The sequence below is a fragment of the Limanda limanda genome, chromosome 6, assembly GCF_963576545.1.
Source record: "Limanda limanda chromosome 6, fLimLim1.1, whole genome shotgun sequence".
NCBI lineage: Eukaryota > Metazoa > Chordata > Actinopteri > Pleuronectiformes > Pleuronectidae > Limanda > Limanda limanda.
In genome coordinates, this window is record NC_083641.1 from 10,353,829 (window position 1) to 10,373,957 (window position 20,129).

At 40.6% G+C, this 20,129-nt stretch overlaps 1 protein-coding gene across 1 annotated transcript in view; it reads right to left on the reverse strand.

Annotated features, from left to right (window-relative positions):
- Positions 1–20,129, reverse strand: part of myo18ab (myosin XVIIIA b) — a 118,207-nt gene that overhangs the window by 73,033 nt on the left and 25,045 nt on the right. Inside the window, exons 3-13 of the mRNA XM_061072925.1 lie at positions 12,367–12,454; positions 11,161–11,267; positions 10,205–10,381; positions 9,448–9,658; positions 8,351–8,493; positions 8,038–8,138; positions 7,360–7,423; positions 6,824–6,968; positions 4,771–4,782; positions 1,157–1,327; positions 548–638 (exon numbers count right to left, since the gene is read on the reverse strand). Of these exons, the coding sequence (XP_060928908.1) occupies positions 548–638; positions 1,157–1,327; positions 4,771–4,782; positions 6,824–6,968; positions 7,360–7,423; positions 8,038–8,138; positions 8,351–8,493; positions 9,448–9,658; positions 10,205–10,381; positions 11,161–11,267; positions 12,367–12,454 (1,310 nt within the window). The remainder of the gene's footprint in view (positions 1–547; positions 639–1,156; positions 1,328–4,770; positions 4,783–6,823; positions 6,969–7,359; positions 7,424–8,037; positions 8,139–8,350; positions 8,494–9,447; positions 9,659–10,204; positions 10,382–11,160; positions 11,268–12,366; positions 12,455–20,129) is intronic.

A 20,129-nucleotide genomic window follows, 5' to 3' on the forward strand; every position in this document is an offset into this window, starting at 1 on the left:
CATGTGAAGTGTGGCAGTGGAATTAGTTGATATGCACAAAAGTAGAGGAGGTGTCCATTTAGCTTCAGAGCCATTTGAAAGCTGGAGCTAAACAATCATCAAGTTTGAGTTGCAAGCATTTCAGAGAGTATTCAGACCCTTTACACAGCTGTTGTAAATGTAATTTTAAATGGATAAAATCTCAATTTTGCCCATCAATCTGCACTAAGTAAGCCATAATGGCAAAGTGAAGTACATAGCAGGGAGTTGAAGTGAGCGCTGGGAAAAGTTGGAGTGTTAAGGAAAAAAAAAAAGAGGTAAGAATGAAAGTGGACAAAAAGGAGGAGAGAAAAAAAGAGGGAAAGAACAGAGGGTTGAAGCTAAAACTGAAAAGAAAGTGAAGAAGAGAAAAAGAAAATGAAGAGAGTAGTAAGTAGTTATAAATAAGACTTGGGGTCTGAAGCTTTCTCATATCTAATAACTATATTGTGAATACTTCTTCTGCTTCCTATAAAATTCAAAGAAAAATTAAGTCAAATATTCAGAGTATAATATTGTGAGATCTAACCTGTTTATGAGGGAGATGACAAGAGTGAAGAGCTCAGAGTAGAGTCCTGACGCCAGGGCCTCCAAACACTCCAGAGCTGTGACCTTAGAGCCTGAGAGACAGAGGGGGGGAAGAGACGCGTTTTAAGAAGCTGTATTCTGCTTTGAAACTGATCTCACTATGATCAGACTCATTTGAAACAAACTAGTGATCAGACACTGTAAACCAGCCCTCCTGGTTACATGTCAACTCTTTTCAAACAAAACACAGGAAAACGTTTAACAGTGAAAGCATTTCAAAAATAAGAAGTAAACATGAAAAACAACCACTATTCAAATTGTGTTTAGAGCACAGAACAGTTGAAATACGGTCAAGTATCAAAAGTTGGCTTAAAATGTATGGTCCCATTATGGATATTTTACAGATTTAAATAAGAATATTAGACAATATATTCCACAACTATCAATTAGGTATTTTTCTAAAGTATAGCAAATATCATGTCCACCATATAAGGGCGGAGGGAAGGTTTCGCTGACCACTTATTTTTTTTAGTGAACAGCCGACCTCAGTGTGCACATGATCGAACACGTGAGATTAAAGACGCCACAGTTGGCTTTGTTGGGTTTGTACCTGAGCTGTCGCCTTGGCCGCTCTCGTCCGGTGCTCCTCTGAAGGACGTGGAATGCTGCAGCCCTTTGGCCTGGTGCTTAAAGATCGAAGAGGAGAGCTCCTCCAAAGTGCAGCCCAGCAGGTAGGCTGCTTTCTGAGCCCATTCATGACGGGCAAACTGCCTACGTCCCGCTAAAGAGAGAGTAAAAAAAACATGTATTAAATAAAAGACAATATGTATCAAGGACCTGAGGAGGAGAGATAATGCAGATGACAGGAAGAAGGTGGAGGATGAATGGTGAAAAAAAGGTTCATGCTTAAACAGAGATCCATGCTCTAAGAAAATGTGTGTGTGGTTTCTGTCAAGCTGCACGGTGCTTTTGCTTTTTCTGAGCTACGGCTAACACAAACTGAAAATACACTGTAAAAGTACAAATAGAGTATCGACCACAGTTTTAGCCTTTAATCCAGATAAGAATTTCTCATGGCAGGTCTGTGCAGTGTGTATCCAAAAGAGATGTTTTCTCTCGGCTGCTGACAGGAGCTGAAGGCAGGAAGCTGTGAGGTGTGTGTGAAAACTGACAGATTCTCTTCTTCAGGTAAGTTTTGTCTTCTGTAGAACAGTTACACTCACTGAGCACTTTATCAGGAATTGAATAATACAATCAGTCAATCATATGGCCACAGAGCAGGTAATGAAGTCATGCAGATGCAGATCAGAAAGACAATATGACCTCAGTGACTTTGACTGTGACATGGTTGTTGGTGTCAGATAGACTGGTTTGGGTAAATGTATCCGTTTCTACTTGTTTTATGGATTCTTCCAGCAGGATAATGCTCAATGTCGCAAAGTTAAAGTTTCAAACTGGTTTCATGAACGTGACAGTGAGTTCAGTGAACTTCAGTGAGCTCCTCAGTCACCAGATGTGAATCCAGTAGAACCTTGGTGATGTGGTAGAACAGGAGATTGACGGCATGAATGTGGAACTGACAAATCTCCAGAGATGATGTGATGCATGTCAACATGCAACAGAATCTAAGTGGAAACTTTCAAACATCTTTTTGGAATAAATAACTGAGGCTGTTTGAGAGCAAAGACTGGAGCTACCCAGTATTAATATGGTGTTCCTAATAATGTGCTCAGTGAGTGCATTTCGTTTTCTGACAGGCCTGGGGCCTCATTTATAACCGTTGCGTACGCACAAAACGGGCCTGAAACGTGCGTACGCCACTTCTCACGCCAACGTTGGGATTTATAAAAACAAACTTGACGGTAAAATGTGCGTATTTCTACACTGACTTAGACCCACCCTTACGACCGTTTTGGGGAGACGGGAAAACGGCGACACAGACGTGAGGTGGTGAACTGCAGCAGATTATTGATCCAATTCATAATTTACATTAAAACCAACAGTTTTTCTCACGCGACGTATCTGCTCCACACCAGCCTTTTAATTAAAAAAATATAAAACAACTTTAAGCAAATAAGGTTCAGATTCGATTTAACAGCCGAGTTACGGTGCCGAGTCATTAATAGGTTTTAATAATATCTTCTAACACTGTGCGTGTATCATCAGAACGCTGCAGTGAACGGGACTGAGCCAGAGAGCGCACAGAGCACAGAGCACAGAGCGCACTGGAGATAACTTATAAGAAATTAAGAAACTAATCTGTTAATAATATCCCAGAAGAGGTGAGGATCCACTGATATGAGGGAATCGGTCCGATGCTCTAAATAAATAAAAACTGCCGTGACACCGGTGCGGGGTTCTGCTAGATGTGTGCATGCGAATGGAAGGACGAGGAGGAAGCGAGGCTTCAGTGATCTCTGATCTCACACATTGTGTTATCCACAGCAGCAGCGGCAGAGTATCAGTGTATTTTCTTTATTAGTGACATCACTGCTGTCCCATAAAGTCGCTCTTCACCTCCACTTCACTAACAGACACCTCGATGTCAGTGTCAGAGAGTTTCACTTCCTCTTCACGTCGCTTGATGCGGTGACTCCGTCAGGACTCACGGTGGAAACCCATTGGTCAGCAGCATCATTTAATATTCACGCCGTGCTTTGCGTTGACCATTTATGGTGGAAAGTGGGCGTGTGGAGGGCGGATTTGGAGGCAGATCCACGTACGAACGTTTCCAAGTGGACTGTGATTTTTAAAGCGAACATTACGTTCAGGTGTACGTGCGCACAGTTTTATAAATCGGAATTATCTTTTGCGTACGCCATTTCCGGATTTCGTACATACGTACACTTTTAGTATGAATCCTACGCACTCTTCTATAAATGAGGCCAATGATTTTGTGAGTTTATATTTAAAATCTCTTCATTCAAAAAAAATCATATCTCAGTAAATCGCTCAGCCCTGGACGGTACTGATCCGGGAACGTAACAGTTAAAACTGTATACCAATACATAAATACATACATTTCATTATTTTAAGGAGAACACAAGTAACTAACACTGCGTGCTCTATTATTCTAACATTATATTATGTAAGGACATGTTGCAGTAAGCACGGAATTGATTAACCTTTATCATGTCCATCATAATCATGAGCCCCAGGGTTCCTTCAGGTTATATTTATAACATTAAACACATACTGTACTTTGCGTGTTAATCGTTAAACTCTTTGTTGTGAAGCTCCTCTAAGAAAGTTCTTTCACTCCCTGTTGTTGCTGATTGAGCTCTGCTGTGCATTTAAATATTAAAGCTTCCTAAAACATACTTGCAGCCATTAAAGAGCAATGTATGTTTGCTGTGTAGACAGTTGAAAATCAAATAACATACACGTATAATGGTGTTTTCTGAGATTTGAGGTGGAAAGTGCACTGAAAGCCGAACTAACTATTCAGATTTAGACGGCCAATCACTGCTGATCATATCCTGCCTCTGTCTGTGTTTACCTTTATAAGGAGAGCATCTCCATTTCGTCTGGAGGCAATTCAAAGCCCATGTATTTGAGTGAAACTGGCAGATATAAGTTCTATGGTAGTACGTCCAAAACACTAACCAGAAGTGAAAATTAAGAAGTTTTACATTACTTTTTTGCTTTTAAGAATGTGTTGCATGGTGACATGTGTGCGAGAGGAATCAGAGAGAGGCGTGTGAAGGGACAGCAAAGTTCTGATCCCTGTGATTTTCAGCTCACTAACACAGAAAGCGGTGAGAAACGAAGAACTGTCTTGAGGCAAACAGTGAGGAGGTGAAGAGGGGTGGGGGGGCAAGAACAATAACTACGCTAATGACTTAAAGGTCCAGTGTGTAAGATTTAGGTGAAAAGGGATCTATTGACAGAGATTTTATATAACATAATCCTAGTGAGGTTTTCACAAGTGTGTTTCATCTAAATTATACAAATTGGTGTTTTAATTACCCTAGAATTGGCCCTTTATTGAAACACTTTATATTTACATTATGGGGGGAGGTTCTCTTTCCTGTTTGATAGAGGAGGGCGAGGGGAAGGGTGTTCAGCAGCAACATGCAACTCCACCACTTAGTCACAAAATTGTACACACTGAACCTTTAAGGCCTGGAAAGACATTAAGACAGAAACAACTAACAAGAGAGGCTCTGAAGTAAAGTCTTGAGATGAAAAACTATCAACGACATGTGTTATTTTTTCTTTTACCTTCATCTCCGTCTGTGTTTGATAGGGCACAGCATGCAAACATGCAAGTAAAGAGAGGGGGTTAGACATAACATCATTTATGAATTCATCAATTCAAAGGTACAGGAATGCATAAACATTAGTATTAAACAACACTGACCAAAAACCACCCACCATGCTTTGGAAAAGTGAGCTGAGAGGTTAGACATGTCAGTACCAGTGGATGTTAAAAGATACTCTGTGGACTGGCACGTGTCCTTGAAGCATTTCCCCCCCCCAAAAAAGACGATTAACTCAACTGAAAGCACATTCTCATATGTGCAGGAACAGCCAGTGCAGACTCAGGAGATTCCAAAATATCAGACACCATTTTAATATTCAAGATACAAGATGGTTTGTTTTTGTTACTGTTACCATGTTAACACAGGGGGGAAATCTCCATATCTGATCTTGGACAAGTTGTTTATTCCAGTTGGAAAGGTAAAAACCCGTGGAGAATATCGATAAAATCTATCAATTAGCTAGTTTCATGTTGTGGATTCCTGAAGTGGTGTATTGTTCAGGTGGGCCACCACACTTTACCTAACATTAGGAAAATAAATATACGGTAATGAAATATTCATTTTACTGGGGAGAGGAGTGAACAGCCCACACACCCGTCATACAGCACATGCCATCTTACTTATGTGTGTGGTAGGTAAGGCCATCAGCTACTAACTGATGTGACTGTGTGACCAGATGAATCAGGATCTCAGTGGCTCAACACCTCAGTTAAACAATTTCCTTGACCGGTTGAGGCAGATACGTCAGCTGCTATTTCCAGCATCCAGAATAAAGCTTTGACAAATGTTAAAGAAGCGCATGATACCAAGGACAAGGTAAGGACACAAGTTGTATTCTATCACAATTTTAAGGATTTCTTTGTCTGTGTCAAAAAATGTCACTGTCAATGACAGTCACGTAGACAGGAATCGCATTAACACATAAAGATCTGTGTCTGTAAGTGTTGCTAGAGTGACATTCTAAGAAGTCTTTGATAGATAAATCCTTCACTGGACAAATAAAACCACAACTATCATCATGGTTCATTACCACTAGAGGGAGAAAATATGTTTTAATTTGTCGTTTTATGTTGCAAAAACAAAATCTGTTTAAACAGCATTTTATAATCCTTTTGTCCTGGATGGTGTTGCAGTCAACATGTCCACAGAGTGTGTATTCAAATATCAAGACTGACACCTAGTGGCAGTCAGTAGAGTAAACTCCGCTGCTCTGTGATATGGAGTTGGGTTTTATATCTATACAGTTTGTGGAAATTTGATGTTGAGTAATGAGTTAAAGTTCGTAAAACATGGTTGGCAACACTGAAAAATAAGCTGTTGGTTAAACCAGATAAACCAGGTGCTCAGACAAGGTGGAAATAATTTGTGTTCTCCGCCTTAATATAGCAGAGGAAAATGTGCCAAGTCGAATTTTCAATCCCTGATAGTCTTAAGAGGAGCACCTGAAGGCAACGTTTACTGTTGATTCCATTGTTCTATGCAGGTTGTATCTTGTCCAGTAGGTGTGAAGTGTAAACTGGTTGTTGGTGACACAGTCAAAGTGACTTCTGTATTGATGACATTTGCTTTTCCATTTGTCTTCCATAAAAAGACACCATCACCCTGGGTCATTTAGTGAAACTAGATGTGATACAGTAAATGAGAACATAATCGTCAAGTTACACTGACCCTACTGACCAGTTCAGTCGATGAGCTTTTCCACTGCTTTTGGGATTTCATGGAGGAAGACGTGTATTTTGTTAAAGATATGAATTACTTTAGATCATCTATAAATCATCTAAATATCTGTAAAATAATGTTTGAGTTTCTTTCTGGAAATGTCTGACCCAATTTCGTGGTCTCTTTTTTTTCACATTCTAAAATCCCTCTACACCTCTGTTTACACCTATGTGTTGTACAAGCAAACACATGCACCATTTTATTGTCTATGTTCTCATCATGTGCCAACCAGTGCATTAAAGTCATCACACGATAGTCCAGAAATGGAGGTATTGTCATATGGGAGCTCCTACCTTTAGTGGCTCCTGCAGCTCCCAAGTGGTAAATGGCCCCTAGGATGAGCCACAGGGCTTTCTGCTCGTCACCAGAGATGCCCAGTACTTTCATGGCCGCCTGCAGCTTTGTGAACTGCTGCGAGGCTCGCTGCTTGTCCTCAGGCTGAGGAAGATCACATCAGATCACATAACATCAGATCTATCTGTCAGTCAGTCAATCCGTCTGTCATTCAGTCAGTCAATCCATCCATCCATCCATCCAATGCACGGTAGGGGCTGACCAATATACAGTCCAGTGTTACAGTAGCTGATAACAGATATATTGGTATCATTGACTATGTCAGGAAAAATTTTTTGAAGTACAGAATTAGAGAATAGGGTCACTATTCTGTAATTTCTCAGTAAAATGTATCATTCAACTGTAAAATGTTCTATTATTTATGGGGTAAATGACTCCCAGCTCAAACATTAATATAGGCATTGGTTGGGTTATAACACAGGGCTCAGAAAAATACAAAATTTAATTTAATTTCAGTGAAACTGTCTCTTGTTACCTTAGACTGTGGTATGATCCCAAAAACACTGTTCTCAGCCAGATGGTTAAAGTGCAGCTCCGTTCTGATGAGAGGTAAAATCATGGGATCAGGTAGAATGTCAACAAAAGAGTCGGTAAAATGCTGACTATCAGAGAATATAAAGACGAAACAAAAACATGATTTCTTCTTCAAACATAATGATAAATGAACCATAAGAAGAGAAAACCAACAATCAGATGACCTGTATCAACATTCTTATACTCTGATTTTTTAGACTTGATGGTGAAAAAAAGGTCATACTGACCAGCCGAGTAAAATGAAACAGCACAGAGTACCGGTACTTTACAGCCATGTCTGTCCCTGTTTACTATCTAGTGCACTGCATTTATATTCTGCTTTTAAATATGTTAACAACAAGAGTTAATGGTGTCTCTTCCTTTCACTTACCACACAGGATAATAATGACTGAAAAGTCCCACATCTCAGTTCAATATCTGACGCTACTCATTACAGTAAACTGTGTGATTATTAAAAAAGTTAACTGACGGGTGAGAGTGTAATCTCAGACACAGCCAATGATCAAATACATCTCGGAAAAAAATCCCTCAAAATACCAGATTGGTTGTGACACTCAACCCAAGCTACAGTAATCTCACTGCCATTTTTTCTGTAATTGATAAATTATCAATTAGTCACCTGAGGCTGCTGTCAGCTCCGGCCAACATGTAGTAAAAGATGTTGAAGGTGGACTCTCCCTCAGGTCGTCTGCTCACCCTCAGTTTCTCCAGCAGCATCGTCTAAAACAGGAGGAGACAACAGGAGTCACATAGTGCTGCTGTGGATATACTCAGTAATGTGTGTGGTAGTGTAAGAGGATCTCAGTGTCAAGACTTTGGATTGTTTGTAAAGACTTTGGATTGTTTGAGTTTATTGAAGCTATGGATATACAGTAAGTGTTGTATGTGTGGAGTGAAGTGACTGAAGGAAGAAGTGTGAGTGTTTGTTTAACCTGGATGGAGGCAGAGGCCACCTGCCCAGCCTGGTCGAAGTCAAGGGACACAACATGGGAGAAGTGGCTGGCATTAGTGTTCATAGACGTGGAGCTGTTGCCAAAAGCCTCCAGGATGGTGTAGACTGCCTGCCACTTTTCAGCTGCGTTACAAAATAAAATAAATATATAAATAACACTTTGGAAGAGTTGCAGTGTCTCTGTAGAATCAACACTAAACTGTTACACATGTAACAGCGGTATCGCTTCATCAGCGGCTGCTGACACAGTATGCAGCATCATCAACCTCGCTGCCGCTATATTGCAAACACCAAACATCTAAACGCTTTCATGATCATCCCAAAAGACGTCAAACATGTTAATCAATTCTTCACTACCATAAAAAATAAAAGTTAGTCTTTACTGTGTAAAACACATGTACACTTTTAGTGCAGACAGTGATTTATGTGAAGTGGCTCCTGCAACACTGCTATATCCCTGTTGCTTTTATTAGCACTCTGTCTTACTGTGGGTGCAGGTGGAAATTAACTGCTGTGCTTGAAGCAGTTGTTGGACTTGTTTCTACAACATCTTGTTCGAACACAGGTTCAGTATCATCTAAAAAGTGCTTATTCCATCTGAGATTTAGTGGCTGAAACTCAGCCAAAAACTGTAAACAGTATGAATTAAATACTGATGTCTTCATTGTTGTCAGTGGGGTTTGTTATTGTCTCAGCCTAAATCTCACCAACACATTAACCGCTTGTCTTTAGCACTGACACTGAAACTGAAGAGAGGGATGCATTAAAGAATGATTCCTGTTTGTTTGAACTTAGGCCATGTTTTCATAGTTATAGAAGTACCTCCTCTTTCAACCTCGGATGTATAGATATGCACTGTTACTTTTCCAGTGCAATGAGGATTTATTATTGCCATTATTAGTTTTACCTGCAAATTTGAAATGCATACGTACTTTTCAATGAAAGTTTAAAAAACTAAGAGCATGTTATATTCAGAGATTAGACATTTAACATCAGTCCCCATTGCCAAATGCAGCATATACAGCACAACGTTATTAAAATTCAGGTAATCTGCATTATGTGCAGTCGCAGACTCACCAGAGAAGATTTTTCCCGTGCTGCCAGCGATGGAGACCAGATATTGCAGCAGGTGCTGACAGTTGGTGGTCTTGCCACTGCCAGATTTGCCCAGCAGCACGATCGACTGATCCTGCCGAGTAGTGAGCAGGTTGCGGTAGGCAGACTGAGCCACAGAGTAGATGTGAGGAGCCGAGTCATCGCGCCGGCAGCCTTTGAACATGTGCATCACCTTATGAGGGAGGAACAAAGGTGGAGGAGGAAGAGAAGGACATTAATATAAACAAAAATTATTTCTTGGACATTTTGTGGACTGTTGCAGTTGCCCTTTAAGATAACATAAAGCATATAGCATTTCAGACAATGACTGACAAACTAAACAAGACAACAAAACAATCATGAGGATACCTAAGCTATTGAAAAATGTATATTTCATATCTCTATCTGCTTTCTGAGAAGGTTAAGTTTAGTAAATGTTGGCAATTCTGTCAGCTCTTCAGAAAACCATCAGGTTTAGGGGGTTGTTTCAAACAATGCTTAGGTTTTAGAATGTGTCTGTGATTCTGCATCTTGGGTCCTAATAGATTAAACAAATTTAGAAATGTATTGAATTTTTCGATATCTCTTCTACCCAAGACTATGTTCAACATCACAGCGAGATTATTTCGGCTGTAGCAGTTATTTTTCTTGGGAACCCAAATAGGATTAATTCAGAGTTAAATCATGGGCATAAAAACAGGATGAAGCAGTAGGCTCAAGCGATCAGTCTTAGACTTACCTTCTCAGAGTACATGGAGGGTGTGCTGAGGGGGTTGATGACCACCATGTTGGTTCCGGCGTAGGTGTGAATCAGATTTCCTCCATAGCGCTGCCTCAGACAGTGCATCACACTGGATTCATTCAGATAGAGCAGGGAAGCCAGGTCCTCTGATCGGTCAAACGATGGAGGGTTGGCCTGCAAATGAAGGGGGAGAGAGATGTATTGCAATGTTGGCATAGATGGTAACCAGATACAGAATGTTTAACCTGATCAGGGGAAACCCTTGGACTTATAGTGTAAACAGGTGTTTGTCATAACTTTTAAGGTCAAGTAGTGCTGTGAAATTATTCAGGGCCATAACTATGTCTGGGTTCAAGCACTTTAGGGTCAAGCAGGTTGAGTACCACTAGGAAAACACCCCTCCTCCACCCACACTAAAGGCTCCAGTATGCTTCTCCGACTTCGTGGCGACTCTGCAACTACTTAATCAGAATGATGCTTCATATATTCATTTAACTGGTAGTGTAACCACTGATGTTATTGTTTATTAATATAAAATTAGAAAAAGATAGATCAGGCTTTGAGTTCACATTAGTTATAATAGGAATACAATATGTAAAATGTTGATATGGGTCTGCACAAGAGATCTCCAAAAGAAGAGCAGCATTTTGCACGCCTGAAACTTTTATCTTATGGGTATAAATAAAGGCTCCTCCCTCTCGCCTGTCTCCCCTTTTCTTTCCTCAGTAAAATCATGATGATGACATCTGATTCATTCTTTAAAATATCATTCATGAAACACTGCTGATAATAAAGTTTATAAAGTATTTGGAAAATGTGACACTACAAAAAGCAGACAGTTGTTTCGGGTCATGAACAGTTGTCATCAAATTCAAGTTCAAATGATCCACTCAATCTGAACAGATTCATCCTGGTGCACCTTCTTTGACCGTTCGCAGTCATCTCCCACTCACCTTTTCGATGTCGTCTTCGTCCACATCCAGTAGTGTCCCATCGTGCTCCAGTTTGATTTTCACCTTGCCCTCTGGCAGGGAACCATCCTCTGTCTTAACCACAGTGGCTGTGTGGAGAAAAGACAGGAAACACTGACATATGTTAGCCTAGTGACATGCTTTGCTTCTGTACTCTTAGCAGGGTAAGAAAAGGGCATATATTCAGTTATTCAATTATTTATAAAACAATGGCTTCCTTTTCATCCAGTGGGATTTTGTAAAAAAAACTGTATACAGGAAAGTGCACATCTTTGCAAAGCATCACTTCATAAACTCCACATAAGAGGTGGAATTCTATACATCTACAACAGTCAGGCATGTATCAAAGGCCAATTTGTAGTAGAACGGCTTAAAGTGTCCATAAGCCCCGGAATTAAATTTGCACTTGAACTGGCATCATTTACACCATGTTTTTAGTCTAAATGTCCTTCGATATCCTCCTCTGGAAGTGCGTTTGCACATGAATCTCAGCAGACATTTAGGCCTAAAACAAGGTTTAAATGACCTAGTTTCGAGTCGGATTTGAATGTTGGGCTTACGGACACTTTGATTACACCACAGGAGCTGTTCGGAGGAATTTTCAATTTTTTTCATGTTGTTTATTGACATTCGAAGAATCCGTCAACATTTACTTTTACATTACATATTACATAACATTTAGCTGGCGCTTTTATCCAAAGCGACTTACTATTGGACTTACATCTGTTAATTACTGAAACTCCAAAAGTGTTTAGTAGTGAGTCGATCATGAATGCATCTTCATTTTTGGGTGAACTATCCCTATTAGAATGTAAGATAAGGTCAAATGAAGTGAGATAATGTCTACAAGGGGAAAAGGTGTGGTGTTGTGGTGGATGAATAGTTCAACACAGGATTTTCATGGAGGAAATCAGACTTTAATCCCTGTGTGAAATCTAAAGTTGATATCAACATAGTTAAGTTTACCTTAAAAATTAGTTGGTTTGGGTTCAAAGTGACCCCCTCTCACGATTACCAGATCTTATCATGACATCTTTTCGGTAAGAATGTTAAATTGAAAGTACTAGTCTGCAGGGGGAGTTTTTATTTGCTTTTTTTTTAAATGACCATCAAATTTTTTATTTCCTACAGTGGCACGATGAAGATGGAGATGACACTATACAAATAAAAGGTTGAGTCTCATCTCACCCAGGGTGAACCCATCTTTGTGGACAAGCCAGACTTTATCTGATCCATACCAGGCCTGCTCTGCTGCGATCTGCTCCTCTGTCTTCACCTGGTGGACAGAAAGGACAGAGAGAAAATTAGTGGAAGAAAGTTATTTCTGTCAAATTCACGGCACTCAGTCACATCAGGACTTTTGGAAAATCGCAAACTTTTCCATTTTATATTATAAACCAGCACATGCTGAAAGGTCATGAAGGGAAAGCTTGTCAAGTGTGAAAACCAGAAACACGTCAATGTAACAAGCTTCAGGGGTGTGTGAAAGGGGTTTAACCATAAACGTATAAGGATGGACGACATGACAGCTCCCCAAAAGTGAAGCCAAATCATCTTGATCACCTCCTGGCATCTGGTCGCCTCTGCTATGTTAGCAGATGGGACATGAACCAAACAAATAAGTCAAGGTACATGTCAAATACATGTTTCCCAAAGATGGTTTCTGTAATTTCAGATAGACGTAGATGTATGTTTAAGTGTTTCGGTGACTATCGATTGGTCAAGCATGTGAATCAGCTGGACCTCAATTAAGCACTTCTACACCACGATCAGTACTGCAGACTCTGCAGTAAAAAAAAACTCAGGATGGTGCCATCCGTGTCTGGGATATTTGGGCTTCATTTTTGCACAGTGGGAGGTAGTGAAGACACATCGTCCACCTTTATATACAGTTAATGGGTTTAAAAGCAAACCTGGTGAACAAACGAAAAACAAGAAAACTAGAAGAAATGCAATACAAATGCATATAATAAATAGGATAAGATAAAATAAAATTAGGATATTTTTTCATGTAAACCAAGGACCAAATTAGGTCTTATCTATTGATGAATACTTGCAGTACATTTCTCAAAGATTAGGGAAAAGTAAACGTGTCACACACACACACACACACAACTTCACAAGCAGAGGGAGAGAGCACAACACAGCACAACACTCCAAAGTGAATACTGGTGAATGTGGGGCGAGCTGTTGGTGAATCACACTCAGGCACAGTGCAGGCCAGACCTGGGGTTGCTGTGCTGCAGCATGAGATGCCTGAAGAAGGGCCACAGGATCCTCTTCCACTGAACCCTGTTGATTTGGCCAGCATGAGGAGGTCAAAGGTCACAGTTATATATGAACAACATGCACACACACAGACCAATATATAAGATATTATGAAAAACTCTACATTGTGTCGCTGCATATGACAAAGGGTGGTTATACTTTTGGGAGGGAAATCCAGTTCAAACTACAAGCATGAGGCAAATCTCATCTCATCGTAGAACTGCTTTAAAAGATGTACAGTGTCATTGCTAAAATGCAAAAACAGATATAACAGTACAAGAATCTGTCAGCCTAATGTGTCACAAAATAAGTATTAACATCAGATTCACAAGTTACAAACTGCAGCTCACAACAACAACACTACAAGGAATGATCCGTCAAGACGCTTTTGAATAATTCACACTTTTGAGAAAGCTTTCAGCTACCCTTAACATGAATGAGTTCATGTTCCGGTTTCAAACCAGGAAAAAAGTTACAGGGTTTCTGGGCCTTACACTACAACAAGTAACACAAGTACAAATTCCAGCCATGGGCACCGGAGTTTGGCATGGGGGCTGCTGTACCTGGAGGGAACCCTGAGGCTGCAGTGCGGCAGGAGCTGGGGCTTGGACAGAGGACGAAACATTGACTGCTGCTGGCTCCAGCTTAGCCACAAAGCAGCCACAGAAGCGATGGCAGCCAGCAAATGCAGAGTGAGTAAGGTGTGGAGAGAGGGAAAGAGAGCGAGGGGGAGGCACAGGACAAGGTCAGCATGGAAATTTGCATGATTGCATGAGTGCATGGCTACAAAAGCATGGTTATGAGACCGAGCAACGGAAAAGTGAAAATTGCTTTAAAATAAGTAACTATGAAGGGGTAGAATGCAAAAAAGTTATAAGAAACACAACTTGCTTTCAAGTTGAAGGCCAGAGCCTTAATATCAAACACATACAGGTAAATATTAAACCAGGTGGACTAAAATTTCATTTGCTTGGTAGAGGGCGTTCAGGTTGTGGTGATAAGTGATGTTAGGCATAAGGCTTGTAACCCAGTCAGAATTTCACAGGCTTATCTGATCTATTTAGTCAGTTCAGGCCAACATTTGGACTACAGAAGTAAAAGTCCTGTTCACGTGTTTGGTTATTCCTGACAGCGGACTCAACCCCTGGTTTAATCTTCAATACAAAATAGAAACAGAGCTTCTTTGACAGCCAAGTCAAATGTGTTACAAGCCCCTGGGTATAAAAATGAATGAGATCAACAGTGATTTTAGAAAGCTCAACTACACATAATAAAAGCCGTAAATACATTCAGCTGTTAATATGCGTCACTTTCATACACAGCCTAATATAAACTTTGAATGAACTCAGACTCTGTGGGGCGTTCCTGTGTTCATAATTGAAACAGCATGGTTCTGAATTCAACTGAGCTCCGATTCACGTAACTGACTGGTTTCTTTCCCTCCTTTCATTCTGTGTATAAAAACATTCAGGTATCAGACAAGTTTAGGATGAGCGGACAGTTGCTTCCGCCAAAAAACACATCACCTGTTGCAAATTAATGTTCATCTAATGAGCAACTTGATGGTGAGACAGGTTTGTGTGTAAGCTACAGCTTCTCTCATAAAACCAAAGCTGATCACTTGAGGTAATTTATAATTGTTGTTTAGTTTTCTGCATTGCCATCACCAGATTGACTGAAGTGCAACAGCATGTCATGGTTGTCAGTTGTTTATACGTCAGCATGCAAATTTGCCTTATCATCCCTAGTCTAACCCCTTAGGTCCTAAAGGTGCTTTTTGTCAATACGCAGCTCATGAAACAATAGTGTTGAATCTAGACCTTCAATAGCATGTGGAAATCAGTGTGAGATTTGTTTTTAATGTGTCACACAGAGTATATTTAATCAACATTTAAATAAATAAAAGTATTTAATTTAACTCTTGTCAAGCATTGGTTGATACTCAAACTTAAAAGACTCAGAAGAGACCAATAAACATGACTGGAAAATCCATGGTGTGGGTATCAAATTTTCCAATCAGCCAAAATAAAGAGTCCAAAATGTTTTGCTGGGAAACTGATTCAACTGTGACAGCAGCTAGAGCCAGCAGGTAAGTTAAAAAAACAGGTAAGTATAACATGTGTGGGAAACACATAATCAGAGTTTCACTAATAAGGGCTCAAGCTTTGAAGCCAGGACACCAGCAGAGAGGATACAATTTCACACCGTCATGAGTCACAACCGACAGACCAACAGTTGCCTCAGTCAGGATGGCAACAGACACCCTAGTTCTCTCTGCTATGTGCCTCTATAAGCATACACCAACAAGCAATAAGCACGAGTTGTTGACATGACAGAAAAAGACACACATGAACCAGAGAGAGCACATCAACAACATGCAGATGGGCAGCAGGGGGATTTACAGGGGCATTGAAGATCCTCATCAGGCGTCTCTGAGCCTCCTCGGTGGGACTGAGCCGTGTCTCCTACGAGTCAAAGCAGCAAGCAACACATTGAAACTAAGTCTACTGGTACAGAAGAAGCAAAGCCTATTACAACACATATTTACAAAATATATGAATATTTGATGAATTCCTATTACACAGCTAACACCTTGTCAGCCACATAAGTTTAAACTTGTGTATTACAAGTAACCAAGTCTGCACACAGACAAACAAACACTTTTGTCATCTTCATGACAGCAGCAGTTTGAATTAATATGGAATCCAAGTGAAAACACTGTTAAGCAAATAAATGCGCAACCGAGCTTCAAACAGCATGCGCACACAACATAATCGATATATTCCACACACTATATGACACCATTGTCTGGTTAAGAGTGAAATATTAAATCAAGCCAAGCAAGAGAGAAGAAAACACACAGAGCCAGTATAAATTTCACTGAGTTAAAATCAATGTAATATTCTTAGGCCAATCCCCCGGGGCAAACCCAGATCACTGCAACTCTAGTGTTCATGGCAGTAAGTGAAACATAGAGCACATCTAAAATTAAATATCTCTCCTGCAACAGAATAAGAAATTACATATTTCTTAGGGATTTGGAATCTAAAACCTCTTTCATTTCAAATTCAACACAGTCATCTGAGAATCTAACAGTGGATTCTCTGTTCTGGAGTAGACTAATACCTAGTGGTCTTTGCAAAGTTTTTTCTGTATCCATGTTCACAATCTGTAAAGTTCCTGGAGAGAAGGGCCATGTGCCTGTTCTTGGCTTTAGCTTTGAAACCACAAAAATCTCTGTAAACTCATACAAATAAACAAAAAACCTCTGTGAAAAACTTTTGTGTTTAGCTCAAAATCAAACAACCACAACAAGACCAAAAGTTTAAAGCCCCAGTGGGTAAAACTGAGATCCCAACCCAATCTCTATTTACCATTTAGACCATTACCTAAGTCATATTTTTTCTTAATTTGACTAATTGTTGACCTACAATTGAACATAATAATACACGGTAATGGCTACACAGTCTCTTGCACATTATCACTGGGCATGGCTTATCAACTTTCAACACACAAAACTCATTGATGCTAAAACCCTTTCTTGTTCTTTACCAAAGTGCTGGGAAAATGAACAGATGGACAGCAATTGAAGCGACTGACATCACCATCCTTGGTCCCTGCCAGAGCCAGTGGCTCAAAAGAAAATACTCTCAGTTAACTTTGCCCTGATTATTGTTAAAGTGATTAATATTTCATGTTAGTCCATGCTCCACAGCTTGCGTACAGTGGCTATCAAGTGACTCTAGAACCGCAGCACACTGAGGTTACACACGTGTGGGGTCTGTAAACAAACAGCACAGTGCTCTTTTACTTCAAACATGCATTTCAAATGGCCATGCAATTTCCACATGAACGTCTGAAATGTTGACCAGACATGCGAAGTATGGACACTGTACTGTACCTCTAGTTGACTGACAGCAGGTTGCTGAATGGGAGTGACTCTTGGAGGGGGAGATAGTGGGACAGTATTGGAACAGGGAGGAGAAGGATTCACGCGCGATGCAAGTTGAGAGGGTTTCGGGGCTGGGATAAAGCGTGATGAAGGAGAAAGGGAGGTGGCTTTTTGGACGACTGAATTGGTAGGTGGAGGAGGATTTTTAGTGGTTGATTTAGATTCAGGTGTGACGCTAGGGGGTGGAGACGAGGGTAAAGACTTGGAAGATGGGGTCAAGCCAGCAGCTGGTGAGAGAGATGGTTTGGAATGAGGCAATATGGAAGATGCTGCAGCTGAGCCCATAGAAGCCAGGCTGGTTTGGTTTACAGCGACCACAGGAGATTTCACCCTCTGTGTAACTGGACCAGAGCTTGTGAGTTTGTGATTGACTTCCTGTTGCTTCATTGTAGTTCCATCCTCCTTGTGGTCTTCCCTTTTTTCTTCTTGCTCAACTTGTTCTACCTTCTTCTCACTTTTCCTCTCCAACTCAATTTTTTCTGGTCGTTCATCATTGCGTACTCGTGGGCGAGGCTCCCTTGTTCTCCCTCTGACCATGAGGTTCGTCAGACCTCGAGAGATGTCCTCCTTTTCCTCCATTTTGATAACATCATGCTTAAAAGAGAACTTTGACATCATGGGGGCCTTAGACGCTGCAGCTGGTGCTGCTTTCACTGGCTCAGCAGCGGGCTTAGTGGCCTGCAGAGATTTATCTGATGGTTGTGTTGGCCGAGGGGTCTCATCCTCCTCTGTGGGCAGGACCTTCCTCACAACACGACGAACAACCTTTACTACTTTCTTGCGTGTCAGACCTTGGTCATCTGTTGCATCCATCTGGTTAGTGCTGGTTCCTGGATGTTTAATGTTACTGTTGGCTGAACCATTGACAACACTTTTGCCCATTATTCCATTTTGTTCACGCTCACTGTTCATAGCTGGTTCTGTGTTTAGAGAAGCTTGCGGTGTTTCAAGGCTCCTAAACTGCTCTCCCGTCCTTAATGGTGACTCAAGGCGTTCTGGCACTTTAACAGGTGTCCTGTATGTAGGGGGGGAGGGACTCCTGAATCGGCCAACTGACTCCGTAGGGGAAAATGGTGGGGGACTTTTTACCCCGAATAACCCCCTTCCAGGGTCTAGGGCTGGCACTGATTTGGCCCGGGTGGGCAGCCCATCACTGTCTGGCTACTCATAGAGAGCAAAAAGAGGAAGTATAAGGACATGAGAAATGAATGACAATCCAAGCATCGTGTCTATATGCAAAAAATAACAAAAGTGAAGTAATTGTGTCTAACTTTGATGCACCTCTAGACAATAGACTGCCAGTTATCTTTATCAATAAATTCCTTTCAGGAAAACCTTTCAGGGTATGCTGATAACAGAATGTCAAGTATATGACTGCAAATGTGACATACAACATTCTTACACGCACACACAATACCTATGGTTACCATACCCCTCCATCACCGAGTGAGGAGGCTACAGTCATGTCTTAATTCAGACTGGGGGTATAACCTTTTGTTTTCCCTGTTTTTTTGTTTGACCAGGAAATATAAGTACCCTAATGAAAACTCTAAATGATCATAGTTACTTACACTTGTACTTTCTGGTGTGTTCTCGTCTTTGATCTAAACGTGTTGATGAAAAAAGAACCTAGATCAAACCTTTGATATTGTATAAAGCTGTTGTCCATCACACAACCGTGCAAGCCTCAAAACATGCAACTTTCCGTGTAAATCTGTTCTGTTAGACACAAACGATTCCAATAACCAAAAATGGATGCACTCACTGCATTTGAAATGCATTGGAAAAGTATCAAGTAAAAGTGCTTAGGCGGTTTAAAATAACAACAATAAAGTCATAATAAACCATGCAAGCGTGGAAGCAGCTGGTGAATCTGGAGGTCGCCTAACATAAAACCTAATGGGTCATAATATGCTGATGGACAGAGATGACCTATGACAACAACCTTCTACTGAGCTAAGGGGCTGTTTGTGCAGGCTATTTAATTTTTGCAGCTTAATATTACTGCATAAATTCAATTGATACCTGCTGTGATGTCCTTTTTAATTATTACTAGTCGTATTATTTCTGATTGTTATCCCTCTTTTAAAATCAATTCTAGTAAGGGTACAGCAAGGTGGATTCTGTATTAATAATTCATAGTCAAACAGGCGGAAAAATTCCCCTATGTAGAGGTACTTCAAGTCTTAACATCTTGCTGTGGTATAGAGGTACTGATATTATTGAAAATCAATCATTAATCAGGGTTAGTAGCACTACTGTGACCTGGATGCAATTTTCCATTAGTCGTTCCACCTCTAGTATTTACTCTTAATATAAACTTGACAGTAAGAAGGCATCAAATTCTTGAGTGTGATACACACAAAGATCACACATGTTAGGACCCAGTGTAAAACGCTGTCAAACCATGCAGGGTAAAAAGTGCTTTATGAAATGTCCAAATGAGACTTCCCTTTTTCTCCCAGAAGGAAAAGCGAGATGAGAATGCCATTTTGGCTGATCTGCTGTCATGGGCTGTGATTGATGAGATGACAGCACAAGGAGGGAAGCTAGGAGAGGAAGAGTGGCGAGAATAGAGGGACAAATGAATTAGGACTTTCAGATGAGCATAGAACAACTCTATGTAGACCGAGCCACAGGATGGTGGCAAAGCAGTGAATCTAGGATCTAGAAAAAGCAGAGGATGAACAGGAGATTTGGATAGTATGGGTTTAGCAAAATGAAAACACAG